At 43.6% G+C, this 27,906-nt stretch overlaps 1 protein-coding gene across 1 annotated transcript in view; it reads left to right on the plus strand.

The window, feature by feature from the left end:
* IL17REL (interleukin 17 receptor E like) overlaps nt 1-27,528 on the plus strand; it is a 48,145-nt gene extending 20,617 nt beyond the window's left edge. The window contains exons 3-18 of the mRNA XM_081211690.1: nt 394-543; nt 2,293-2,402; nt 5,389-5,503; nt 8,070-8,114; nt 8,535-8,680; nt 10,256-10,327; nt 10,551-10,605; nt 11,508-11,671; nt 12,984-13,028; nt 14,097-14,154; nt 15,149-15,297; nt 18,189-18,254; nt 19,218-19,275; nt 19,625-19,741; nt 24,209-24,263; nt 25,130-27,528. Coding sequence (XP_081067816.1) covers nt 394-543; nt 2,293-2,402; nt 5,389-5,503; nt 8,070-8,114; nt 8,535-8,680; nt 10,256-10,327; nt 10,551-10,605; nt 11,508-11,671; nt 12,984-13,028; nt 14,097-14,154; nt 15,149-15,297; nt 18,189-18,254; nt 19,218-19,275; nt 19,625-19,741; nt 24,209-24,263; nt 25,130-25,160 — 1,436 coding nt within the window. The 3' untranslated portion in view covers nt 25,161-27,528. The remainder of the gene's footprint in view (nt 1-393; nt 544-2,292; nt 2,403-5,388; nt 5,504-8,069; nt 8,115-8,534; nt 8,681-10,255; nt 10,328-10,550; nt 10,606-11,507; nt 11,672-12,983; nt 13,029-14,096; nt 14,155-15,148; nt 15,298-18,188; nt 18,255-19,217; nt 19,276-19,624; nt 19,742-24,208; nt 24,264-25,129) is intronic.
* The last annotated feature ends 378 nt before the right edge of the window (nt 27,529-27,906 follow it).

Raw genomic sequence — 27,906 nt, forward strand, 5'->3', positions numbered from 1 at the left:
AAAGGCTGTCAGTGAACTACCCTGAGTGTGGGGATATGGGCTGGGCTGCCTGCTACACATACGTCTCGCAGTGCACCCCCATATTCCATTTATCCTAATGTGCCCCTGTTCCCCCGGCTGGGGGGCTGGGAGGGATACACGCCCAAGTCCTAAGCCAAGGTCTTCCTACATTCGGAAGTTTAATAAAGTTGTGGCCTAATTTTAATTCCATATAACATTGTTAGAGTCTTTATTCCTTCCTTATGTTCCCTGGGGGCTGGGGCTGTCGTGGCCTGGTCACACAAAGATAATTTTAAGAGAAGCCTTCTGCCAACAAGCAGAGATTGTTCGTAGGGATGACGCTTTAAAAAAAACATTTCCATGCACCTTTTAAATATATGGGTCTATCCATAGGTGGTATTCTTAGCAGCTTCTGCCATCCTGCTCCTGCCTCTCTCTCTCCTACCACCCTGAGAAGCATGAAGCTGTGGACTACCATGAAGTGTGCAGGACAAAGGGAATGCTCTCTTCTCTTGAGTGTTAAGGGGACACTACATCTTGAGGGTAAGTAGGATTCATTGTGGAATCTCTGCAACAAACAGGTTGAGCGCCATGGCAGGATGGCGACAATGCCTACTCTGGATCCGGCAGTTGTGCCGGAGGCAATGGGTTTTCCTGGGCTTCAGTAAACCCTTTGGTCAGGGACCATGCTGAGGAAGGCTCCTACCCCCTCCCCCTGACCCTGAATCTTCCCAGGAGCAGGAGGACAGTATAGATTTGGAACAGTGGTTCGCAGAGGGGCATAGTTCAGAAGGCAGAAGCTGGGAAATACTGGATGGGGAGCAGCTAGCAGAAGAAACACTAGAAGAGAGAGAGAGTTAACAGATTCATTCCTCCGCTCAGCCCAAGGTCAAGAAGAGCTCGGAAAATCTCAGAAACAGGGCCGGATTTAGGTTTGATGAGGCCCTAAATTACTGAAGGTAATGGGGCCCTTTATATGTCCAGCTGTCCTTTGTCAACAACAAATTGCTGCTGCTTTTTGTGTTGAATATACAGTGGTACCTCAGGTTAAGAGCTTAATTCATTCTGGAGGTCCGTTCTTAAGCTGAAACTGTTCTTAACCTGAGGTACCACTTTAGCTAATGGGGCCTCCCGCTGCCACCGCGCAATTTCTGTTCTTATCCTGAAGCGAAGTTCTTAACCCGAGGTACTACTTCCGGGTTAGCGGAGTCTGTAACCTGAAGCATCTGTAACCCGAGGTACCACTGTATGCTATATGGTAATTTATGGACCTAATAGGTATCTAAAGCCATTTGCACATAACAAAATAGGAGCCTACACAACACAAAACACTGTTGCTGTATGTAGGTTTTATTTTATTTGTTTTTTATCTTATATTTTGGAAATGTACACCCAGTTTTTTCCCTTTAATTTTTTTGGGGCCCCCAAGAGAGTGGGGCCCTAAGCTATAGCTTGTTTAGCTTATACGTAAATCTGGCACTGCGCAGAAAGCACAGAGGGTACAAGCTCAGATTACAAGATGTAGTGTAGCGATGTAGATTAATAGGGATGGAAGAGGGTGTGGTCCTTCATTGGGAGCACCACCATTCTGGTAAGATGTTTTCTTTTGTCCTTCGCTGTGTTTATTAAAGAAACTAACTGGTAAGAGAGGGATGCGGGTGGTGCTGTGGGTTAAACCACAGAGCCTAGGACTTGCCGATCAGAAGGCCGGTGGTTTGAATCCCCTCGATGCGGTGAGCTCCCGTTGTTTGGTCCCAGCTCCTGCCAACCTAGCAGTTCAAAAGCACACCAGTGCAAGTAGATAAATAGGTACCGCTCTGGTGGGGAGGTAAATGGTGTTTCTGTGTGCTGCTCTGGTTTGCCAGAAGCAGCTTAGTCATGCTGGCCACATGACCTGGAAGCTGTCTGCGGACAAACACCGGCTCCCTTGGCCTATAGAGCGAGATGAGCGCACAACCCCAGAGTTGTCTGTGACTGGACCTAATGGTCAGGGGGGTACCTTTACCTTCTTAGTCAATAATAACAATCTCCTTGGCTCAGGGGTCACATAATGATGCTTACCGATGAAACATAGAGTTAAAGCTGTAGCAATTGCTTTATTTTCCAAATAAACACACAAGTTATAACCGATCAGTGGTCAAGTCCATCAACACTGCATCTTTCTGTTTGTTTGCTTAAAGAAGATATATTTCCAGGGTGGTGCTGAGTATTTTTTGCCTGAAAAGGGGGCTGTAGGCCAAATAAGTTTGAGAAGAGAGCAGGACTTACAAGTATTTCTAAATTTCTTTTTAGAAAATATCCGTGGCATTGAAATTTGCTATCTCTCAATGGAAACGCAGAACTCTCAGTGTGTGAGAGTGAAGATACTGAAGGACATAAATGTAAAGTCTGCTGTAAGGAAGGTAAATGCTTCATTACACTGTTGTCAAATCTTTGCCGTTTTGAGATTTTAAGAACAAGCTATTAAATGCAAGGCTGTGTATATATGTCATATATTTAAAGCACATTACTTCCCCCATGGAATCCTGGGAGCCATAGTTTACCCTCACAGATCTAAAGTTCCCAGCACCCTTAACAAAGCACAGTCGTATTTTGGAAGTCGAACGGAATCCGTTCTGGAAGTCCTTTCGACTTCCAAAATGTTCGGAAACCAAAGCGCGGCTTCCAATTGGCTACAGGAGCGTTCTGCAGTCAATCAGAAACTGCAGAAGCCATGCTGGATGTTTGGCTTCCAAAAATCTTTCGAGAACTGGAACAGTCGCTTCCAGGTTTCAATCGTTCTGGAGCCAATTTTTTTCAGGAGCCAAGTCGTTCGGGATCCACGGTACAACTGTACAGTTCCCAGAATTATTTTGCAAAAGTGATGTGCGTTGAATTGATGGTGTGTACACAGCTGAGACAGCAGAAGCTTATACTTAACAATGTCCCCCTGCCCCCATTAATATAAACCAGAAAACAAGTGGTTTTGGAACGTAGGATGTTGAGGAGAACTGGGGATGAACATTTGCCCAGGAACTTATTTCTGACCTATAGTTCTGTTGGGCCACCCCAGGCCATTCCCACTTCTTGGCTCCTTGCTTTAGTAATAATTGAACCAGGGAAGAACTGCAGGCACTGAGTGAGACTGAAGCTATTTGAACAGGATCTGCAGCTCTGATAAAAGAGGAGCAAGCATTTGATTGTAATTGCTACCACATTTGCAGATGGGTTCGTGTCTGTCTGAAGAAGATATTGTGGTTTATGTTTGCATTGATATTATGAAAGCACCATAATGGCCGTATGTGTGTTGTGTGGGCTTAGGGTATTTCATGTCATTGTTCCCAGATGCCTTCATGTGTGTGTGTGTGTGTGTGTGTGTGTGTGTGTGTGTGTGTGTGTGTATATATATATATATATATATATATATAATAAATCCACAGTTAATGAAAAACTAATGATGCCTTATGCTGTTTACTTCGTATGTCTGCTGGTCATCACAAAAACCCTTTATTTCAAAACCGTCAGTTCTAACATACCCCCTCACTTTATCGAGTCATTTCCAGACTGTCTGCTTTTGGGGGCGGCTGTGGGGTGATTCAATGGGCAAAATTCAAATCAAAGTGGATTTGACTTCTTGCACAGTAAACCTGCTTCCAAGCTACCCTTTTACTTTTTTGGGTACAAAAAGTGATGGGGAAATGCCCTGAAAAGTGTGGGGTTACTTGACGTGATGCTGTATAACCTCCCCACAAATCAATCAGAATGAATAATCAATATCACAAAATTTGTGCGAAAAGATGCTCTATAAACATGTCATCTGGTAGGAACCTTGAAATTCTGATCTCTCATTCATTCGTTCATTCATTCATTCATTCTGTTAGATATCATCCCTTCCTTCCAAAGGAGCCGAGGGTGGCACACACCAGATGGTTAAAACAGTACAATTTAAACTAAAATAAACACATATTTTAAACACTTGAAAGCATTTAGAGCATCTAAGAAACGTTTAAGAGCAATCACAGTTGCTAATTTCAAGGTTGCCATGACCAGTATCTATCAACCTGGGTATTTAAATCTTTCCTGAAAGCCAATAAAGGAGGGAGAAAGACAAGCACATCAGGAGAGAGGGCAATCAGCAGAGAAGGCCCTGTCATATATATTTATAGTCAATCTATTCATGGAAAGTGTTTTATGGCTACATTTCTTTTGCGAACCCTGGACTTGGGGCTAGAGGTCTGATCATTGTCCTGATTGAGTAAGGAGATGGAGGAACGCCAGAGATACACCAGTGTAGATGCAGCTGGGCAAACAAACCACATAAAGAGGCGCATCTGAGACCCTTTGAATAATGCTAGATGCCTAGTTTGGCGCATATGAGAATATGCATTCATAGTCAGAACTGCTGCTAACCTCAGCGTCTTCCCTGCAAGCAGAGCTGAATCAGGGTCAGTCCTCATATGCATTGATGGAAGTGTGCAGTGGGAATTTCTGCTAGGTCCCAATGCATAGGATTGCAGCCTAAATTTCAGAGACCGTGAGCTTTAAAACCTGTACAGTCTCATTCGCTGCAATACCGATGAGTGATTCACTGCTGATTTCAGTGAAAGATTCCCGTTTAACATAATGCAAATCTTTGAGCATGCTGTGATGTATACTAGGACGGTTCATAAAAAACTTTTTTTTTTTTAAAAAAAATGCCAGCTCCAAAGGTTTTATCTTACTACACTAGGGAATATATAGCTTATAGCTATATCTGAAATTTCATGCATATCAGTTAATATCTTGACCCTCCTCCACGAAAATAGCTGTTTACTCTGCTGTTTTCCTATGTCATGAAGGCTGAAATTTCAATTCGGTGGGTCAAGATATTAACAGATATGCATGAAATTTCAGGTATAGCTATATAATCCCTAGTGTAGTAAGATAAGACCTTCGGAGCAGGCATTTTTTTTTTAAAAGTTTTTTTATGAACCGCCCTTATGCATACATGTGAGTTTTCCTCAGCTTCCTCCTGTGGAACATCTCAATATAAGATGTTGTTGATGGAAATGTGCTATGAATGAATGGATGTTTGAAATTGCCGCATTCTCAAGCGATCATTGGATCTGAGCAACTGCCAGGATGCTGAGTTTGCTATAGTTTGCATTTTAGCAATGAGCTTGGAATGTGAGAACCTCAGGAAACATTTCATTGGTAATTCCTCCTGGCAGCTTGCCAGTATGCCATGCCTCTTGATTATTTAGATCATGGTGAGAAAATAGAAAATATACCGTCTTCAAAAACAGGTTTGAACACATCAACCCAGTAAAATCAACAAGACCATAATCTAACCTTGTTTTGGAATCTTTTCAACATGATCTGGAAATTGCCTATAATTCCCTTGATTTTTTTGGTATGTAATCCAAACAGGTGAAAGTACAGTTTAACTGCTTTGAAGTCAGCGCAGGACAACATCTCCATGTGACCATGAGGACAATTCCAAATTACTGCGGAGTTAAAAAGGATCAAGAATATTATGTTGAAGGTTGGAATCCATTTTTAGAAATAAATGATGATCTTGAAGGTTGGGAGGGTGTCATGAATGAGAAAATGGAAATTCATACTGACCAGGAAATTGGCAATTTTCACAAACTAGAACAATAATCCCAACTCTTGTCAGAACTGTAATGCGTTCTCTACTTGACCTTGGCTCAAGATTTACAGTATATAGCTCTAAGTATAAATATACTTACAGTGGTACCTTGGTTCTCAAGCTTAATCTGTACCGGAAGTCTGTTCCAAAACCAAAGTGTTCCAAAACCAAGGTGCGCTTTCCCATAGAAAGTAATGCAAAATGGATTAATCCGTTCCAGACTTTTGAAAGCAACCCCTAAAACAGCAATTTAACATGGATCTTGCTATCTAACGGGACCATTGATCCATAAAATGAAAGCAATATACAATGTACTGCAGTCACACAATCAATCAATCAGTAGCTGAACTGGGTTCCACACAGCCACAGAAACAAAACAAAAAGAGGTGCAGAAGCAAAAACACAAAATAAATAGCAAAAACAGACAGATCTCAGAGTAACACTCAAAACAGAAGTGTGGCACTCAAAATGGAAGCATAGCACTCAAAACAGAGCACATTTGGCTTACAGAAAAAGTTCGCAATCCGGAACACTTACTTCTGGGTTTGCAATGTTTGGGTTCCAAGTTATTTAAATACCAAGGAGTTTGAGAACCAAGGTGCCACTGTATTAACAAATATGAACTAGGTTGGTTAGATTGATGATATTTAGTTGTGTGTAAGGTAGTGTGTTAAGGGATGCGGGTGGCGCTGTGGTCTAAACCACAGGGCCTAGGGCTTGCCGATTGGAAGGTCGGCGGTTTGAATCCCCGCGATGGGGTGGGTTCCCGTTGCTTCGTCCCTGCTCCTGCCAACCTAGCAGTTTCAAAGCACGTCCGTGCACTGCTCTGGTTTGCCAGAAGCGGCTTAGTCATGCTAGCCACATGACCCGGGAGCTCTGTACTCCAGAGTTGTCCGTGACTGGACCTAATGGTCAGGGGTCCCTTTACCTTTTAAAGTAGTGTTGGAGAAGGAACTCAATTGAGTTCTCATTTGAAGGTGAATTTGCTCTTTCCAGAATAACACACAAACCAAAACACAGCCGCCCTGCAAAATCTGCACTTTTCTGAATTTTGCAGTGCAGTTCTTCAGCCAAGTAATTTGTACAAAACTGCAGGTCCTGGGGCAAAGTGTGCCTACAAATTCATATATGGGTGCAAGTACAGTGGTACCTCGGGTTAAGTACTTAATTCGTTCCGTGGGTCCGTTCTTAACCTGAAACTGTTCTTAATCTGAAGCACCACTTTAGCTAAAGGGGCCTCCTGCTGCCACTGTGCCGCCGCTGCACAATTTCTGTTCTCATCCTGAAGCAAAGTTCTTAACCTGAGGTACTATTTCTGGGTTAGCAGAGTCTCTAACCTGAAGCGTATGTAACCTGAAGCATCTGTAACCCGAGGTACCACTGTATTAGGAAAATTGCATTCCACAGATGTACTTGTTAGGCAAAACATGCATATTGGGAGAAATTCTCACCGCAAACCCTGACGAGTTTTCATGAGGACTTTAAAAAATAAAAACGGTGAACTGATCTGGAAATGTGGAGAACTGAATTGAAGATTAGAAAAATATATATTTTAGGAATTAGAAAACACTGAGATTGACAGATTTGTCTACTCCTAGTATAAAGGACATATAGGCCGGCCCTGCCATGTTCCACCACAAGTGCCTAAAATGAATAGCAGCCCGAAAGGGCTGATTTTCATTGGTATCAAGCTAGGGACAAAATAATTAAACCTCTCCTCCCCGTTCACTCTGGTCCTGGTGAAAATCAGCTCAGCTATTTATTTATTTTAACAAATCTTGATGTAGTTCCTAACGATGCATTGAGCATCAAATCTCATTTGACCCTAATTGGCTTCCCAGTAAGACAATCAGAAAGCAGAACTTATTGTGAAACTCCATTTAGCGTTTCCATCCAAGCCAAGTAAACGATTCAACTCATGCATTTCTTTTTAGGAAGTATTTTCTGCCTGACTTCCCTTATTTACAGCATTTGGTAAATAAAAGAACAGAAAAATCTTTCCAGCTGCTGTGTAGTTTGACCTCCAACGCGTAACACTAACATGTTTAGCATTTCAGTCAACCGTTAGGTTGCTTTTCATTTTGTCGCATGAGAAAAACCCCCCCAAATAAGTTGTAAATAGGCTTTTAAGAAGTATCTTTAAAAGGGGGAACAAAATCAAATAAACGTGTGGCCAAAGAGCTTCTATCCCATTATGGGAGACCGTGAAACAAACAATAGTTAGATGGGGTGGAGCTGGGCATGAGAAGAGAGGAACTGGATTAGACCAAAGGCCTATCTGGCCCAACATTCTGTTTCCCATAGAATAATATTATTTATTTTTACATTTATTAATTTTATTCAAGGGGTGAAAGGTGGGGTGCATGGTTGTCCCGTCCCCATTTCCCAGCACAACAGCTCTGTGAGGCAAGAAGACAGACGTCTCAGAAAAATAAACGATCTGTTTTGAATTTTGCAGATTGCAGAAACAGTGATGTGGAGGAAAATATTCCAGGCTGTTTTGGTAAGCTGAGGTCCAGGAGGTCTAAATTACATGCACTACATCATGTAGAACACTTCCTTTGTTTCTGAATTCTACTAATCATAGTCTGAAACTAATCTGAAACAGAAATGCATGCTTTGGTAAACTACCATTATTATTATTATTATTATTATTATTATTATTATTATTATTATTATTATTATTATTTGACTAGGATGTCTGTACTCTCATTGGAGAAATGTGGGGCTTACTCCTAGGTAAATATGGACAGGAATGTAGCCTTGGTAATGTTAATACTGATTGAAACCAAATGTCAAACTCAAATAGCAATCAAATCAGTCATGGAATTCCGGATCTTAGATTGAGTCACATCAACAGTAAAATTAAAGCACAAACGTTTGTTAATACCATTAATACCATTCTTTCTCTTCCCCTTTCAAGTTCCAGGCATCAGAATCATTTATGATGTGGACAGAGCGAGAAAAACCATTTTGGTGGATATTTCAGAGACAGTTCAAGGCACAGATTATTATGTTCGCCTTTGCCACCAGTGGTTTCTTTGTGAAGATGTGGGTCCAGTCGCCTTGGTAAGTGTTTGTAGGAAACTGAAAATGGTCCACTTAGCACATGGGTAGGCAAACTAAGACCTGGGGCCCAGATCTGACCCAATTGCCTTCTAAATCCAGCCCACTGACGGTCCAGGAATCAGCATGTTTTTACATGAGTAGAGCGTGTCCTTTTATTTAAAATGCATCTAGGAATTCATTCATCCCCCCCAATATAGTCCACCCCCCGAGGTCTGAGGGACAGTGGACCGGCCACCTGATGAAAAGGTTTGCTGACCCCTGACTTAGCAGAAAGAAATGGAATTTCCTATGTTACTAAAGACATCCAAAGGCCTAATATCATTTTGCACCATGTTCCTGATGAAGAGGCCATCTTTGGCGGGACGGATGCATGCAATGTTTTGTCCTTGGTTGCTCTCTGTTTTCCTATCCTCTTCTATTTCTTCCACCTTTCTCTTTGCTCTTTTTCTTCCCCCAATGCTGCCAGCATCTTGGAACATCTAACAGTGGAGGCTGGTATCTCTTGAGACTGGTAGGGGGAATGCAGAAAAGGCCAACAGGAAGCAGATCCAGAGCCAATGATTGTTGTTGTTGTTGTTTAGTCATTTAGTTGTGTCCGACTCTTTATGACCCCATGGACCAGAGTACACCAGGCACTCCTGTCTTCCACTGCCTCCCGCAATTTGGTCAAACTCATGCTGGTAGCTTTGAGAACACTGTCCAACCATCTCGTCCTCTGTCGTCCCCTTCCCCTTGTGCTCTCAGTCTTTCCCAACATCAGGGTCTTTTCCAGGGAGTCTTCTCTTCTCATGAGGTGGCCAAAGTATTGGAGCCTCAGCTTCAGGATTTGTGCTTCCAGTGAGCACTCAGGGCTGATTTCCTTAAGAATGGATACGTTTGATCTTCTTGCAGTCCATGGGACTCTCAAGAGTCTCCTCCAGCACCATAATTGAAAAGCATCAATTCTTCGGTGATCAGCCTTCTTTATGGTTCAGCTCTCACTTCCATACATCACTACTGGGGAAACCATAGCTTTAACTATACGGACCTTTGTTGGCAATGATAGGCAGAGCCAAGTCATTCCAGTTTTTGCTCCCATCTTTGCCCTTGCTTTCTACAAAGGCAACACTGAGATTAAGAAGGTGGTGGCAGTGGCTGACAGCCAGTGTCATCCCTAAACTGGCAGATGACGGTTAACTGAGGACAGAGTGAGGTTGCTGGGACACCATAATGGACCAGCCTCCACTAACTTCTAGTCCTGAGCTTCAGAAAAAAAGGCACTCTAAAGCAGAGATGGAGAATTGGTGGTCCTCCAGATATTGCTGAGCTCCAAGTCCCATCACCCTCCACCAGCTTGGCCAATGGTCAGGGCTGATGGGAGCTGTAGTATGAAAAAAAATCTGGAGGGCCTTAGGTTCCCTACCACTGCTCTAGAGGGACAAACTTCTTAATGCAAATAAGAGTATGCTACTTACATGAGCAGGCTCTCCACTTCCAATAGTCATCTCCCACTTCATGGTGGGCAGTGCTTATGGGGGGAAGGAATAATGATGATGATGATGATGATGATAATTGCAAGGTATTTTACAATTTCAGGTACAAGGGAAGGACTTGGTGAAACCAGTCTCTTTACAGTACACTCAGTTGTTGCCTTGTCTTTGTATCGAGGTAAGTATTTTCAACATGGTTGGACATGTAACCTGGTTAGAAAACGCAGTAGCTAATTGAAGGAACATTATTTCTGAGAGCGGGGCAAAGTCCTTGAGGGGAACACAACCAACTACATGAATGCATTTAGTAAAGAGGGGCTTTGTGGATAAGAATTTATTGAAAAATAGATTTTAAACTAGCTGGTTATTTGAACTAATGGATCATCCTGTTTGGATTGCAGGCATGGCCAGCGATCCCCGACGCACAGAGAACCCAGTTGTGCCCATTTAAAAATGGCAAGTAAAATATGGTTTTTTTGCTCGTTTGAATGGACACTATGCTGTCAAAGAAATGAAAGGTGGAAGGGGAAGGTGAAATCACAGGTAGCATGATAGTAGGCTATCCAATCTGTTTTTTGTCTAAATTTTCCACAGATGTGTATCCAGATTTCTGAATTTTACCTAAAATAGTTGTCCAGCATATCAACAGTCCTTTAAAAATTGCAATAACAGATCACAACCCTGTGTCTGCACTCTCATGGTAGATAGCAACTAGTGTCAGATTTATGTATAGGCTGTACAAGCTACAGCTTAGGGCCTCGCTCTCTTGGGGGCCTAAAAAATATTCAAAGAAAAAAACAACAACTAGATGTACATTTCCAAAATATAAGATAAAAAACAAATAAAATAAAACCTACATACAGCAACAGTGTTTTGTGTTGTGTAGGCTCCTATGATGTAAGTAATGGGCCCCACCTGCTAGCCTGCTCCCTAAAATATCACAGTTTGCTCCTTTCTATATATAGGGTTGTATTTCACTATTAATAACCTTCTTATTAATTGTATTTCAGTTCAACAATTACTTTGATTAAAATACATATTTGTAATGTGCTAATGGCTTTAGATACCTATTAGGTCCATAAATTACCATATAGCATATATTCAACACAAAAAACAATTTGTTGTTGACAAAGGACAGCTGGACATATAAAGGGCCCCATTACCTTCAGTAGCTTAGGGCCCCATCAAACCTAAATCTGGCCCTGATAGCAGCAGAGCCACATCTCACTCCCAGCCAACAAAATGGTAGGTGCTTATAGCTAGCTACCATTGGGGAGGAGTTGAGTTCAGCATCCCGGACACTTGAGCTATATAATGTGCTTTTACGCAGCCTTCATTTCCTCCTATGTTGCTTTTAGATACCAAGGCCCTGTGGGACAACGTTATTTATAATCCCAATACACAAACACTGGAATGGGAAGCCGCCTGCCCTGTCCACGTTACTGTCAGCCTCTGTCAGCTCATGAAGACCAATGATCAGTGCGTTGATCTAGAGAACACGGCAAATATCGCTGCAGAGAAAGTAAGCACCAAAGAGCAAATATATGCACTGGGTCTAGTATTTCTGCATGTACTCATTGAGTGGGAGGGAAACTTGGTTTCACCTGAAGAAGAACTGTGAAACAGTAGTTGGCCAAAATGCGTTGGTCTCCTTTGAGAACAAATTTCTTTATTCTTTCCCCACAAAATAGATTTTTTTTATTGCTAATTTTAATAATACATTATTTCATTCTGAAATAGGCATTCTGAATGCGTTTGAATACAAGATATGTGACTGGATGTGCATTTTGATACATATTTTTATTTTTTTAAAAAATTAACATTCCAAATTATTACAAATCAAACCAAATTACTTTCATTTAATACAATTTCTTAAAATCAGGTTTCCTGCTCCTGTTGCAAACGTATGTTGATCATTTCCACCTATAGCCGTATCATGTCTTACTTAATTTCCAATTGTTGTCCTTCACTTGTCGTTAGTCCATTCTCGCAGCTGGCAACATTTTTTCCCTCCTTACAAACAGCACCTCTGCTACATTTTATAATTATAATATCCATTTCACGTGTGTAGTCCTTCATATACATTGTTGTTCTAGACCTGGTGTGCTGGGAGAATTAATTACTATCTTTCATTGTTCAGTTCTGAGACCCCACAGATAATTCTCCCCTGGCCTCCTCGCTGGCCCAAGTAGGACCAATTCAGTCAGCTAGCCCCGGGGATTGTCTAATTGATTTTTGATTTTCGAATTTTATTGTCATTCATGTTTTTATACTGTATTCTATGCTGTTTTTATAATTAAGTTTTTAAAAGTGTTTTAAATTTGTTGTTAGCCGCCCAGAGCCTGGTTTTTGAACCGGGAAGGGCGGGGTATAAATAAAAATATTATTATTATTATTGGTACATGTTTTTTAAGCGGAGGACGGTACTGCAAAACGTTAAGGGACTGGAGGGAGATTGAAGGATAAATCTGTTTGAGCATTCCTACCCCTGTGTCCACAAGCTATATGCAGATACGCATCAGTTTGAATGCGCCTAGGATGTGTTCAAGAAGGGGGGTGAACAAAGGTTCAGAGTAGGACACGACCTCTATACTCCATGCATTCACTAAAAATGCCATCCACACAAGGCTTTGATGTACACCAAGTCAACTTTTAGCTGTCAGTTAGTAAGTCAAGTTTACACCAAGTCAGGCTTAGCTTTCAGTCCAGTAAGGAATATCTTTGCAATGCTTATAAATCAATAATCTTTCCAATGCATCTAAAAGCTAGCTATGCCAATGCCTGTTTTTCTCAGACGATGCCAATAACTCTCTGATCATTCTGTTTTCAATCAGGTAAAATATTCTCGAGTTGATGCACAGCCAAACCTTTGCATGAAGGTATATTTTTTCCATTATACATTATTTCCTTATGAATCATCCCTTTGCTCTACTTATTAAGAGAAATCTTGTGGCCGGGTCCTGTGGAAAAGCTACGCTGTCCCCTCTGGAGAGCCAGTGTGGTGTAGTGGTTAAGAGCGGTGGACTCATAATCTGGTGAACCGGGTTCGCGTCTCCGCTCCTCCACATGCAGCTGCTGGGTGACCTTGGGCTAGTCACACTTCTCTGAAGTCTCTCAGCCCCACTCACCTCACAGAGTGTTTGTTATGGGGGAAGAAGGGAAAGGAGAATGTTAGCTGCTTTGAGACTTCTTCGGGTAGTGATAAAGCGGAATATCAAATCCAAACTCCTCCTCCTCTTCCTCCTCCTCCTCCTCCTCCTCTTCTTCTTCTCTATGACTCGTAGGACGGCCATCATTAGAAATGTAATGACAGTTTGAGAAGCAGTTCAGAGAGCACTGGTTTTGTGAAGGCTGTATTATCCCATTGGAATTATTTAGCTAATTGGGAAGAAGCACCCAAATCTAATCTCCCCCTAACCCCCAATTCATTAGAACAGGGGTTGCCAAACTGTGGTGCAAGGACCACTGGTGGTCTTCATGTTCCCTTCATGTGATCTGAGGTGTGTCTGTAGATTTGTGGTTGAAGACAGGCACAAGTCCATTGCATTCAATATCCATGTTGATTTTTGACTGTATTTTTTAATTGCTCCTTATACAATGCACAAGGAATAAAATAACAATAGAAATGACATCCAAAACCATACAGCATCTAGCAGAGAATGTTGCAATTGCCGCAACAGGCAGAAAAATCATTAAGTGATCTGCCAAGACCCTCAGCAGTTTTCACATGGTCCATGGTGCAGGGCAAATATTAGGGAACCACTGTACTAGCTTCTGCACAGCAGAATCCTATGGATGTTGACTTGGAACCAATTCCCCTTGTGTTTAAGATAAAAGCCACTGTTTCTCTATTCATCACTACATTCCATTTAGAAATTCAGATTAAGATGAAAAACAACAACAACCCCAGTGTGACTAATCACTTCTTTTTTAAAAACCCCTTTTAGTTTGCAACTAAACACGGTTCTTGGGTTCGATGCCCATTTGCTCGTGGAAATCCCCAAGGTAAGGTGATTGCATTCATAAACATCTTTCTACATTTGTAATGGCTCAATGGCAGCCATAGCGGAACAAGCCGCTTAGTCTATACCTGTCATAAAGCAGGGTGGGTTTTTTCTGTTTTGTTTTTCTAAGACCACATCTGAAGGACCGTGAATAATGAGGAACTGTATCCTTTGAATTATGGTGTTTTCCTTAGTGTCCCTAAGGCGGTTGGATGGCGTCTTGTACGCCTCCTTCCGGCAACTCCTAGCAGCCAAGCTGGTGCCAAATTTATTGCTCTGCTTTCCTTGGCACCACATCAGCAAGGCCAAGAGGGGGTGGGTCTTGTTGTCTGGGCCGCCCAGGACCTCCATACACCAGCGGTGGATTTTGGGCTCTCCAATTTCAGCGGCACCCTGTGTGATGCTAAAATTCAGTGCCCCTACCTCTTGCACTCCATTCCACAGCATTGCTGTGGCACCTCCAGCACCGTGGCACCCAGTGTCACCACACTGGTCATGCCACCCTAAAACCGCCTTTGCATACGCAGTGCCCAGGTCACTCCGGTGGTGCTATTGCAGCGAAAACAACGCAGGAGGCAGCAGTTATGAGTTACTGGTCTCTGCAGCCACAGCAGGCACTGTGATTCTCCAGCAGTTTGCCTTCACCGCCGGAGGCGCACTCCATTGTCTCTCGAGACAGGCGAATGCCAACAAAACAGGTTGAAGCCTCATTCCAAGAAAACAATTGCCAAGGGCAGCTTATTAAAATCAACATACTAATTTGTATAGTATCTAAGCATTGGTGCAGTGTACAATGCTTCTAGGTACAAGGCGCACAAACCTCATAATGTGATAGTTGTGAGATTAACTAAAGGGCGGACATTTTGCGGTCGCCTGTGAGCTTCAGTGATGAAGCTGGCTGAAAAATGAAGCAAGTATTAAATGGCAAAAACAAAAGTGTCACTAGTTAGGATCACTTCTCGGTAACGTAGATTGCTTTTTTACTTCTGTTTCAGCTTGGGAAATGAATCTTGCTGTGATGGACAATAGGATAGAAGTTTCCTTCATGTCACAAGCTGCCGAGGCAAAATTTTCCGTTCACGTATGCAACAAGACAGAGGCGTCTTTATGCAACTCTACTGGAATCCACCAGCCCATCTCAGTGGTTTGTGCCATTTTTATTTCTCCTTTCTTACAAGTGAATCCTGAACTCTTGATCTACGTCTGTCAGATCCTTTTAAGGCAAACATTTTGCAGGAGAATACCCATTTCAGTCAGTGGGAAACATACTGACTAAAGCTAAAGACCCAAGTTAAAAAAGAGCAACTAAGTACTACTGTGAGATGGGATCTCATTTTTTAATTAAAAAAACCCTATCAACCCTCAAGTACCATTATGGAATTGATACGTTCTGTACAGCTACGTTATGTTGTGAAATCATGTAGATTTTGAATCACAGAGTTCCCCTTCTTTTGTTTTCGAATGGTTTTTTCCACCACATCCTCTCAGTGACTTTACAATGAACAATGATTTGCACAGAGCACTTAGCGGAAATATCCTTCCAAATAAAGTACTCCATTTTTTCCCCCTAAATGCTTGACTGACTAGAGATCGCTACATTTTGGTGTTCGGCGTCCTTTTAAAGGAAAGTACGTGACAGATATTGGCCGCTGAGAGCTGACTTCAAACTGATTTTGATAGAACTCTGATTCACTTCTGATGTTCGCACTTCAGATAAGACAGGCTCTGCTAGGCACATATTTTTAACAACAACAACACAAAGAAGCCTCTTCTTAATTTGGAAAGGAGGATCAAGATGATGACAAGATTGGCTTTGCGACTCCAAAGCTTCCATCATAGGAACCAGCCTGAAGTTTCCAATGTTCTGTTATCTACTGTAATATAATAATAATAATTTTATATTTATACCCCGCCCATGTGCCTGAATTTCCCCAGCCACTATGGGTGTCTTACAGCACATAAAAAAATGGCAAAACATCAAACCTTAAAAACTTCCCTAAACAGGGTTGTCTTCAGGAGTCTTCTAAAAGGCAGATAGTTGTTTATTTCCTGGACATCTGGTGGGAGGATGTTTCACAGGGTGGGTACCACCACCAAGAAGGCCATCCACCTGGTTCCCTGCAACCTCACTTCTCGCAGTGAGGGAACCTCCAGAAGGACCTCAGAGCTGGACCTCAGTGCCCAGGCTGAATGATAGGGGTGGAGACACCCCTTCAGGTATACTGGGCTGAGGCCGTTTAGGGCTTTAAAGGTCAGCACCAACTCTTTGAATTGTGCTGTCATGGATGCTTTAGCTGAGATCCCTGCATTGCAGGGGATTGGACTAGATGACACAAGGGTCCGTTCCAACTCTACAGTTGGACTCTATGACTCTATGATTCTACTCTCAACCTAGCCACCTACTAGCTTTCACAAACAGTAAGCTTGGCCACAAAGTATAGGAAAATAATACAGTGGTACCTCGGGTTAAGTACTTAATTCGTTCCGGAGGTCCATTCTTAACCTGAAACTGTTCTTAACCTGAAGCACCACTTTAGCTAATGGGGCCTCCTGCTGCTGCTGCACCGCCGGACCACAATTTCTGTTCTCATCCTGAAGCAAAGTTCTTAACCTGAGGTACTATTTCTGGGTTAGCTGTGACTGTAACCTGAAGCGTATGTAACCTGAAGCGTATGTAACCCAAGGTACCACTGTATGCATTATGATGCATTTCACAAATGACCAAACAATGAACCTACACATGGGAACTGGCTTTGAGATGTTGTTGTTGACATCCATCTGCCTTGGGGGACAATGGAGGAGTGTTTCTTTGGGGATGAAGTTACAGCGCCTGCTGTGGCTGTAGAGACCAATATGGGAGAGACCTGTTTTGTTGCAGCTGGGCCAGATGAAGACATCTGGTTGTACTGCTGCAGATACACCATGGCGTTACTTCACTGTGTGCTCTTCCCAGCGGTTATTCCTCCTCTGGTCACTGCTATGGTTGCACAACCTTACCGCCTGTCTCCAGACACTGCGGTTGTCTGTAAGGGAGTCCCACATGGCGGGGTTGATGTTGCCAGCCCACAACGACTCTCAATGAAAGCAGCGAGAAGCACTGAGTCATCACCTCGAACTGAGCAAATGCAGAGCAGGGCAACCAAGATGATCAAGGGTTTGGAAACCAAGCCTTATGAGGAACGGTTGAAGGAGCTGGGTATGTTTAGCCTAGAAAAGAGGAGACTGAAAGGAAATATGAAAGCCACCTTCAAATTTCTCAAGAGCTGTAACACAGAAGAAGGAACAAGCTTGTTTTCTCCTGTTCTGGAGGGTAGGACTTGATCCAATGGCTTCAAGTGACAAGAAAGAAGATTCCTACTAAACGTCAGGAAAAACTTTTGGACAGCCTCCCGCAGTTTCGTCAAATTCATGTTGGTAGCTTTGAGAACACTGTCCAACCATCTCATCCTCTGTCGTCCCCTTCTCCTTGTGCCCTCAATCTTTCCAGGTCTTTTCCAGGGAGTCTTCTCTTCTCATGAGGTGGCCAAAGTATTGGAGCCTCAGCTTCAGGATCTGTCCTTCCGGTGAGCACTCAGGGCTGATTTCCTTCAGAATGGATAGGTTTGATCTTCTTGCAGTCCATGGGACTCTCAAGAGTCTCCTCCAGCACCAGAATTCAAAAGCATCAATTCTTCGGTGATCAGCCTTCTTTATGGTCCAGCTCTCACGTCCATAAATCACTACTGGGAAAACCATAGCTTTAACTATACTGGACTCCAAATCCCATCATCCTTGACCATTGACCATACTGGCTGCAGCTAATGGGATTTGGAGCCCAGTAACATCTGGAGGGGCACAGGTTCCCCACACTTGGAACTGGCACAAGATCAGCATGCTCCATAGACACACCAAAAAGGGTGAATGTCTTCATCAATGCAAACCACTGTGTTTTGTGGCACAGTCAAATAAGTATCATGGCCAAAAAGGAAAACGAGGCATCTCTGTTGCCTTTGGGCTAATGTGTTTTGTGTTTTTTTGCTTTTGCCTCTTTCACAGGCTGGCTTGAGTTCAACGTATGTCAACATCTCAGGCAAAACATGTGGATCAGACATCTGCATTCAGGTTTGTCTTTTGTGTCGAAGGTCTTTTCTGTGCTAGCATGCAAATGATAACTAGAGGGGGAAGTAGCACATCTTCCCTCATCAGTTCTTTATCATCTTACTGCAGCAGCAATGGCAAGACATCTGGGGGGGGGGATGCATTTACCGCCTTAGAAAAATGTTAAGAGGGAGAAGCTAGATCACAAACACAACATCCCTCAGGACATGAAATAGATGGATCAGAACAGTTGTATGTGGTGAAATTTTTTTGTAGGGGAACAGTTAAGGCCAAAGGCAACAGCCTCCGTAAACTGGGCAGAAGATTCCTGGACTTTGGGCAGGAGGTGCCAGGCCTCTGACAGGATGCTGGAACCCTGCTTCCTCCTTCCCAAGGTCAGGAAGGCTTTGAGAAGGTGGCAGAAGAGCTCTTGGACCTGTCAGAGCATTGCACCTCCCTCCCTAAACTTAATCTGGGCAGAAGCTTCCTGGGCTTTGGGAAGGAGGTGCCAGGCTTCAATACTTTATTTTATTGGGAGCATTTAGGGGACTAGCCTAGTTCCCCTAGTCCACTGACTGCATGCCATTGGATCAGAAGTGGCTTGCTGGGTGGGTGAAGATGCTCTGCTAGGTTTCTGGCAGGTGGGCCACTGTTGTTTACTGGGAGCGGAAAATAGAGGCGTCACAGAGACGGACAGTGTGCAGATCTCAGTTTGGTGTTCCTGCACCATGCCAGCCTCCCCACTGCTTTGCCCCTCTTCCTCCTGATAAGCAATAGCGACCCACCTGCCCGGAAGCTACGGTAGTGACTTTGCCCCACCTTTGAGCTGCTTCTGGTATGGGCAGTAGCTAAATGTTATAGTGTCAACACCTATTTAGCAGATCTAACACTGCAAGAAAATGGAGGAGTTACATTCAACTGACCAACAAAACAAAACAGAAACCTTTGCTAAGGTAATAACCTTCCTCCCTTTTTTTCTTTTATAAGGGACGGAGGACAGACGTAGACTATTCCATTCCTTCACACATCTGTGATTTGCCCTGTAGTAAGTATTGATAATAGTATTGTATTGGCCACTATAGCCCAAAGCCAAGTAGAATAATGTGTGGTCTGCAGCCACAGTTGTCCCATGTGGTTGGCCCTGGGCTTGTCTTGGTGGTGGAACCTACTGTGATCCTAGAGCCTGTGAGAGGCAGGATCAAATGCAGTCCTTGCTGATTGACAATGTTCTCTTCAGCTATTGATTTGGCATCACCGAGAACAAGGCGTGCGCCCTATAGCAAATGTTCTAACAGAGACAACCCTCTCTGGATTGTCATATGTAGTATGAAAGGACTACATATCCTTGAAACGTATGTATCGACTACAACACGAGGACATTTTTTCCTTTCCAGTTTCTGCTACTCGGAGTCAGGAAGGTGATGAAAATTCCTTAAGCATCCTATCTCTAATAGCATTGCTTGTGTTGACTGTGACCATGATGGGCCTCCTGGGACATAAACTTTTATCAGGTACGATTCCGTGTAAACAAAGCACGTAACCTAAGTATGTCATGAATTCACACAGCGGGGTCTCTATAGTGTGGCAGAGGGATCTGTTCTGTTTCTTCTAAGTCTTAAAAAGTCATTTATTTATTTTAAAAAGGTTTGATGTAGCAGTGGAATCTAGCTTCCAGGCTGGGGTGTTCTGGTTATGCAAGCCCTGGCCATATGGCAGCATGCTGGCTCAGAGTGGCTTGGGGGATAGTTAGAAGTATCAGCTCTTGGCTGGACCAGTACCTTGAGATTCTGGCTTTTGAGTTTCTATGGTAACAGCATAGCATAATTTGCATAGGGGAAGATGCACAAGTTTTATGAAAACCGGTAGCAAGTTTCCTCCTGGATGTGAGAATGATTGCATAAAGGGTTTGTGCATGCATTAGCTGGAGCTTCTAATAACGTCCAAAGCTGTTCCCTGTTCAGAGTCTTCCTCACCCTGATTTTTCATTACAATGGTTGACATGTCCTGGTTTCGGTGTCAGGGGGGAATTTTGCCAAATGTCAGGAAAACCCTGGATGTATGGCAACACGATGGAAACAGCAGCGGAAATATGGCAACCCTAATCTGTGCTAGAACGCAGGTGCTTGTCTGATGTTGCATGGATCCTGAGTGTTGCAATTTTCAACATTTGTGAAGAAGAACAAATTGGCTCGGCCATTGCTGCGTGTATGAAAGCAGCTCTGGGTTCATTGAAATAGTTAAGCAAGCTGAGTATTCAGTGTATGCAGTTAATTTCCCCTCCCTTGGAGTTAATAGGAAACTTTGAAAGATAGGAAGATTCACAACTTATTCACACGTTCCCTTCTGAACTTTCTTTTTCAATCAAGAAATGTCCATGGAGTTGATGGAACTCACTCACAGTTTCAATGTCCTACCAAGCCTCCCTTCTCCTGCAGCTTGTATTAATCTTATTAAGACCAACTTGAACACCTAAGTTCATCTGTTTTCCATGGACTGTAAAATCTTGGATGCATGGTGATGCAACCTCTAGAATGTTAATCAGCCAAAGGCCTGGTTGAAAAAGAACGTTTCCACCTGGCGCTGATGTATAATGAAGGTGTCAGGCGATCCTCCTTGGGGTGGCCATTGCAGAAAAGGTCCATTCTCATGTTGCCATCCTCCGGACCTCTTGTGGAGGAGGCACACAATGAAGGGCCTCAGATTATGATCACAGGGTCTGGACTCTGTCATATGGGGAGAAGCAGCCCTTGAATTATTGCAGTCCTGAGCTGTTTAAGGCTTGATAGATCAAAACCAGCACTTTGAATTGGGCCCAGAAACTAATTGGCAGCCAGTGCAGTTGGGCCAGGATCTGTGCAATATGCTCAAACTGTCTTGCACCAGCGGAAGTTTCCGAACTGTTTTCAGAGGCGGCCCCATGCACACATAACACATTACAATAATCTAACCTAGAGCTTAGCAGAGCATAGATGACAGATGTTAGACTATCCCTATCCAGGTAGGAGCAAGGGTAGGGCACCAGCCAAAGCTGATGCAAGGCACTCTGTGCCATCGAGGCCACCTGAGCCTCAAGTGACAGCAATTGATCTCGAAATATTCCCGAGCTATGTACCTGCTCCTTCAGAGAGAGTGTAACTCCATCAAGAGCAGGCAAGCTCCCATCCATCTGGTCTAGGGAACGACCCACTAACTGTAGCTTCTTGCACCAAGCTAAGAGTTTCATCTGTTGCTCCGCCCACATTTGTCTGCAGCTCTGGTCCTCATTAGGGACACGGGTGGTGCTGTGGGTTAAACCTCAGAGACTAGGACTTGCTGATCAGAAGATCAGCGGCTCGAATCCCCGTGACAGGGTGAGCTCCCGTTGCTCGGTCCCTGCTCCTGCCAACCTAGCAGTTTGAAAGCACGTCAAAGTGCAAGTAGATAAATAAGTACCGCTCCGGCAGGAAGGTAAACGGCATTTCCGTGCGCTGCTCTGGTTCGTCAGAAGCGGCTTAGTCATGCTGGCCACATGACCTAGAAGCTATACGCAGGCTCCCTCGGCCAATAAAGCGAGATGAGCGCCGCAACCCCAGAGTCGGTCACGACTGGACCTAATGGTCAGGGGTCCCTTTACCTTTACCTGGTTCTCACTGGCAAACAGCCACATGGCTATCTATTGGGGAATGTGGTCCTAAAGGAGATTTCCCACCCCTTCTATAACTATTTTTACCAGTCCAAAATGGTCTGCTTAGGTCAGTGGTGTAGAGTGTCTGAACTCTTATATCCAATATAATTCAGGTCCATACTCATATCTGTTTCCTCATTTCCTTCTCTATCTGTTGCTCACCCAACATAGTCCCAACAACAAGGCATTCCCTGACAGATGGGGGTATTCTAGAAGACTTGAGCTCACCATGGCTTATGCCCATGTTACATGTTAGAAGGTACCCAAGTGGTTTTCGTTTATATAACCCATGTCAATTGTAGCTATACAAATGGACTGTATTGCAGTCTGCCCATTTGTTATTTATTTGAGTCAGGTAGTATGGCCTCTTCAAAGGCAATGTTTCCATACGCACTCTGGACGGAAAAGTTGTTGAGCTTTTGTTTGGCAAATTCACGAAACAGAACATGGGTTGACATACATCCAGACACTGCTTCCAACTGCAGTAGTCCAGATACATCAGGGAAATTCAGGACGTATGGCAACCTTACACTCAGACAATTGCCAAGCTACATTTCCATATGAGGTCTAGTAGAATACCCGGGGCAGATTTGCATGATTCAAGGAACTCCAGAACTGATTCCGGTATCTATTTTTGTTTCTCTCATCCATTTCTGGTAAGATGTGCAAGCTGTAACCTCTCCTTCTAAGGAAGAGATGCAAATCAAATACCCTCCTTGCACAAACAAAAACCACAAAAAGAGGCATGAGTCACTTGCGCATCCTCTTTTCAACACATAATGTAATGTGCAAAGCAACCTTCAAGATGCCATCTTCAGAAAACATGTTCCTTAAAATGCCAGTGCGTTCCAGGCATCCTGCTGGATTTCTGCCTTGGATTGTCATTTAGGAAACAAAAATACATATCCAGTCACACTTAGGAATGGTGGGCTGATTCAAATATGTGAGCCTTGGTTCTCGTAAGTTATTGCTTCATTGTTTGAATAAGTGATGAAGCTTCATTGTTTGAATAAGTGATGAATAGTGATATATAAACTTTGTCCTTATTGTCTGATCTGCAAGGACTGTTTTGTAACTGCAACCCATCATTTGATGTTGCCGTTGTTGACCTAAGTCTGGTGGATCTCAGGGCGCGGCTCCGTCAAGTGGCCCCTGAAGACATGTTTATACAAAACGTCCTTTGCTTCTTCTTGGCAACCTGTTTCTTAACTAGGTCAGATAGGAGGCTAGATAAAATGTGATGTTGTGTTTAGCATGTTGGACTAGAACTGGGGAGACCCAGGTCCATATCACCACTCAGTCGTGAAGCTTACTAGGTGACGTTTGGCCAGTCACCATACTTCAGTCTCACCTACTGCACCGAGCTGCTTTGAGGGTAAAATTGGCAGAGGGGAAACTATGGGCATTGCTCTGGAAGGAAGACCAGGGTATCAGTATTGTTACAAAGGCTGCACACCACCTCCAGTCTCTGCTGAGTGAAAATAAGATTCCAGGGGTTCCAGGCACTCAACCAGGGTTGTGTTTCCACTGGGAAAATCGAGACGCCATGGAGGCTAGTACCTTTAAGAAATATGGCTCATTTTACACGCATATGCACCTAAAGCAGTGGTTCTCAACCTGTGGGTCCCCAGATGTTGTTGGACTACAACTCCCATCATCCCTGAGCTCTGGCCTTGCTAGCTAGGGGTGATGGGAGTTGTAGTTCAACAACATCTGGGGACCTACAGGTTGAGAAAAGCTGACCTAAAGTCTTCTGTGGAGGGGTTGCAGGACATTATACTCCTAGAGTGGCTCTCATTACCGCTCTCATAACTTTGGCAAGTTTGGGTCTAAAACAGTCGTCAGTCATGGCTCCCGGTCTCTCAATGTAGCCTCCTCCAGCCAACGCTACATTGAGTTCTGCCCACTTCCTCCTTTTCGTTCCCAGAACACCTCTGGATTTTAAGAAGGATGCATTTTTCTGTCACATCCTGCCCCCCGTCACCTTGGCAACCTCCCAAATCTCCTGGTCCCATCCACTCCTTGGAGCAGGGGCAAAGGATAGCTTTATTCAATTCCAGTTGCCCTTAATGGCCCAATACTTGGTTTTCCATTGTTTTTCAACAGTCCTGCATGTAGCTAGAATCCAGAAATTTCTTGCCTGGCACAGTACTGCAGTTTGTGTTTTCCCTTTATTTCCCAAATATTATCTCAATACCACCATTTATTAATTTCAACCATTTGCTTGACAGGCTCTGGTACCTTAGATCTATGACGAGATAACTGAATAATTTGAGGTGGAAGATTAACTGCTGCCATTTGTTTCCCCTTCCAGTTTTTCACAAGGAGACTCACAAAGAGAAAAGCACAGCACAAACCAAAATGCAGAGGTGAGTGTACATTTTTTTTGGTATGGCTTCTTGTCATTCGGAAGACACTTTGCTTGCAAGCCCCCCCCCCATTGGTCTAGAAGTCAATGCAACACCGTATCTTAGAACAGGGGAAGAAAATCTCACTCTTTCATAACCTTCTAGTCAAGTTTTAAACCCTCTTCTGCTCAGAGAAGCAAAAATACAGGCAATACGTGAAAATATCTGTCACAGATTTGAAATACTACCCTGAGTCAGCCTGCCGAATTGGGGCGGGCTTGAGGGAACAATCAGGCTTCCCTCAGGTCCATTCCTGGGGGATTTAAAACAGCCCACACCAGCCCCAGACTCCCAGCCCTTCTTCGTTTGATCAACCCACCCATCTACTTGGGTAATTTTGCATTTACTCATTGAATTGACCTTGCTATGGCTGCGGTGGTTGCCATATTTGTGGGGCCAAGAAAAGAATTGGCTATGACCTGGAGGTTTTGCCTACCCTGTAGAATCATCACAACTTTGGCAATTTAGGCATTGGGCAACCTAAGCCTTAGTTGGAGGCGGGGGGTGGTGGCATTGTCTAAAACAGGGAAAGGGAACATTTGGCTCTTAAGATGTTGCACTCCAAATCCCATAAGCTCCAACCCGCATGACCAAAGTTGAGGGATGATGTGAGTTGGAGTCCAACAAGGAGGGCCATAGGTTCCTCACCCCAGGTCGAAAAAATAAATCATGATTAATACTATCTGCCAGTTTTGGCAGATCCAGTTAAGTTCCGGAACATGAAATGATTAAAAAAGAGTTGTCAACAAAGCCTGAAACACGCTATCCCTTTTATTAAACGGTGAAAATTCTCCCCATCTGACACCTCTTTCTCTTTCCTCCTCCAGTATGAAGAGCACCTGTTCTTTGTATTTATGAAGAAAAGCAATCAAATTAGAGGAACAATTTCAGCGGCCTTCTCAATAACTGTGTTACGTCTCTTGGGGCGAGTTGCTCTTACTTTGGTGAATAGTTGCCACATGCCAGTAATTCTCATTGATTTCAAGGACTATTCACGAGGTCAAGTTTTTTGAGGGCAAGCCCCTACTACAAAGCGGCCTGGAGGGAGAGAGAGGAGTGAAAAACAGTCTACAGTCAGTTTCAATCTCCTTTGGAATTGACGAATGTGCTCATTAGATGTTGCAGTACGTGCTGTGGGAGCTGTTTTGCCATAGATTCATCCCACAGCGTTCTTGCAAACATTCAAAGGTCCACAGCCACCAGGGTAGGGACCTGGGCAGCTTGGATCTTTCCTACAGAATCATCACCCTCCCTCTTGGTAGGTTGGTAGTTCCACAAACTTCTGGCGGGCTTTTAAACATTTGTCGCAGCTTTGTGGGATAAGCCAATGGAAAACGGTGATTCTGTCATGCGTGAGGGACACAAAAAGAAACTCCCCTGTGCACAGATGGTGTACTAAGGCCCCATCTGCCCTTTAAAACAGTACCATACCACTTTAAACCCGTTGAACTGTAGTTTGTAAAGGATGCTGAGAGTTGTTAGGAGCTTCAGTTCACAGAGCTTCAGTTCTCAGAGCTGAAGTCAAGCCCACTTCCCAGGGAATTGTACTCTGGGAAGGGAAGAGGTGTTTTCCAACAATGCCCAGCCCTCTTAACAAACTACAGTTCCCATGATACTGTTCTTGGCTGTTTAAAATGATGTGATATTACCTTAAATGTCTTCCTCTTTGGCAATCATTCGCAGCCAAGTACTTCCATGAACACGGTCTTAACAGTGAGTCCGTAAGTGACCTTGGAGGCCAATTCTGGATCCACACAGTGGAGACATAGGTTTCTGGGTGGGAGCTGATCACAGTGAGGGTTTGCCAAGCGTGCCTTCCTCTTAGCACGTTTCTCCCTTTCGTCCTGAGTTCGTGCGTCTTCAAAGTCCATGACACCTTTGGTGCCTAAGTTTTGTTATTTGAGGGTCATCTCATGTATAATATGTCACTTTGTCAAATCCAAGTGCATCCCAAAAGTTATTGAATGGAAAAGATTTTGTTTGGATATTTGTTATCTATTTAATTGTTTGTGTCCCCCTCCTCCTTATGAGCTGTTACTTTTTTTTACTGAGGAATAAAAAGTCCCTGTCTTGCCATGGACAGAAACCTAACCCTTAGACAATTCTCAGGTTTTATCGCATAGTTTGATTTTTCTACCTGGAGAAAGCATGCATTGTTTCTGTGGTTGAAGTACTCAGCAAAGTTATTACGAAGCAAGCTCAACTGCATTTTGTGAGACTTGCTTTTGTTGAAATGCATTCAGCACCCGGTTTTAATTCTTTTCCACAGAGTTTGTGAGAACCTGTTACAGATTAGTAGACTCTTTCTGCAATAGCCTTGGGTTTATTTTCTATCATCTTAGCTAGTGTCGTTAAGTTGTTTTTTTGCCAGCACTTTTAAATGCTCAGAGACACTGTGTGCCACAGAGTGAGCTGGTCAGTAAATCACACAGTTCGAAAGCACGACCTTCACAGAGTTGGCCTAATAAGCACAGCAGCTTGTTCCCTGTAGGTCTTATCCCAGGAAATCAGTTGCTGAGACTAAAGCCTGTCTCCCCAAGCCCGTCTGTGCCTCCTCCTCTCTGGAGCTTCTTCCAAGCAATCGGACAAGCAATCAGAGACTGAGCCTGCAGGCAGTCAGCCTATCCTCCACCCTTTTCATGTCTCTTCTGGTTCTGGGAGACAAGCGGTGAGGGGAGCTTGTCTCAGGAGGAGTGGGAGATACCTGTGACTCTTCATCTGTCTAACTCATCTCTGCCTCCTGACCTCTCTCCTCTCACTCTTCTTCTTCTTCTTCTTCTTCTTCTTCTTCTTCTTCTTCTTCTTCTTCTTCTTCTTCTTCTTCGACTTCTCTCTGCGACAGTCTCCCCCAGCTCACTAGACCCTGTTGCCTCTTCAGCTTCCAATACCTCCTCTTCCCTGTCTTTCCCCTCTGACCACTCATTGTTGTCCCATCACCACTCCTCCTGTGGATGCAATTGAAAAAGAATGAGAAAGGACACTGAGCCAGGCTGTTCCCTTATAGAGTCCCCCCCCCCAGAACCAGAATCACCTATATTCTTCTTTCCTAGATATACTTGAGGAAACCCCTTCATTGGCTTCATCTACATGGGGAAATTGGGTCTGTCATCTGTTTGCCATTTAGAATTCCTAACGTTACTTAGAAATCTGAAAGATATAATGACATGTTCTTGTTATGTACCAATCCCATTATTTATATGAGAATAATACCATGAACGCTACAAAATGCCAACTGTTTGTCGTTTATTTCTTCTACTGAAGTCCAAATTCCTGCCGGGCACGCCTCATTTCTGAGGCGTAACAAGGAGTCAAGTTAACATCCATGGTGGAGCTTAAAAACCTGTGTGGGATTCTGTGAGGGGACTGTTTATTTAGGCCCCCGGAAAACATGAAAGTTGGTGAGGAGCATGAAAAGTCTTTCCCATCTGTATGAAATTTTGTCTTAGTATTCTCAGAGGGTGCATTTGGGAGAAGCATGTAAATTAAAGACATCTTGTTGCTGATGAAATGCAGGAAAGTGCTGGGATGTTAGAATCTGTGTGTGCTAAGATGTGCTGAGGAAGAAAACAATCCCAACTCTTGGTACATGAAAGCAGAGGACAGC

This window comes from Podarcis bocagei (assembly GCF_964188305.1).
Source record: "Podarcis bocagei genome assembly, chromosome: 10".
In the NCBI taxonomy this organism is placed as follows: domain Eukaryota; kingdom Metazoa; phylum Chordata; class Lepidosauria; order Squamata; family Lacertidae; genus Podarcis; species Podarcis bocagei.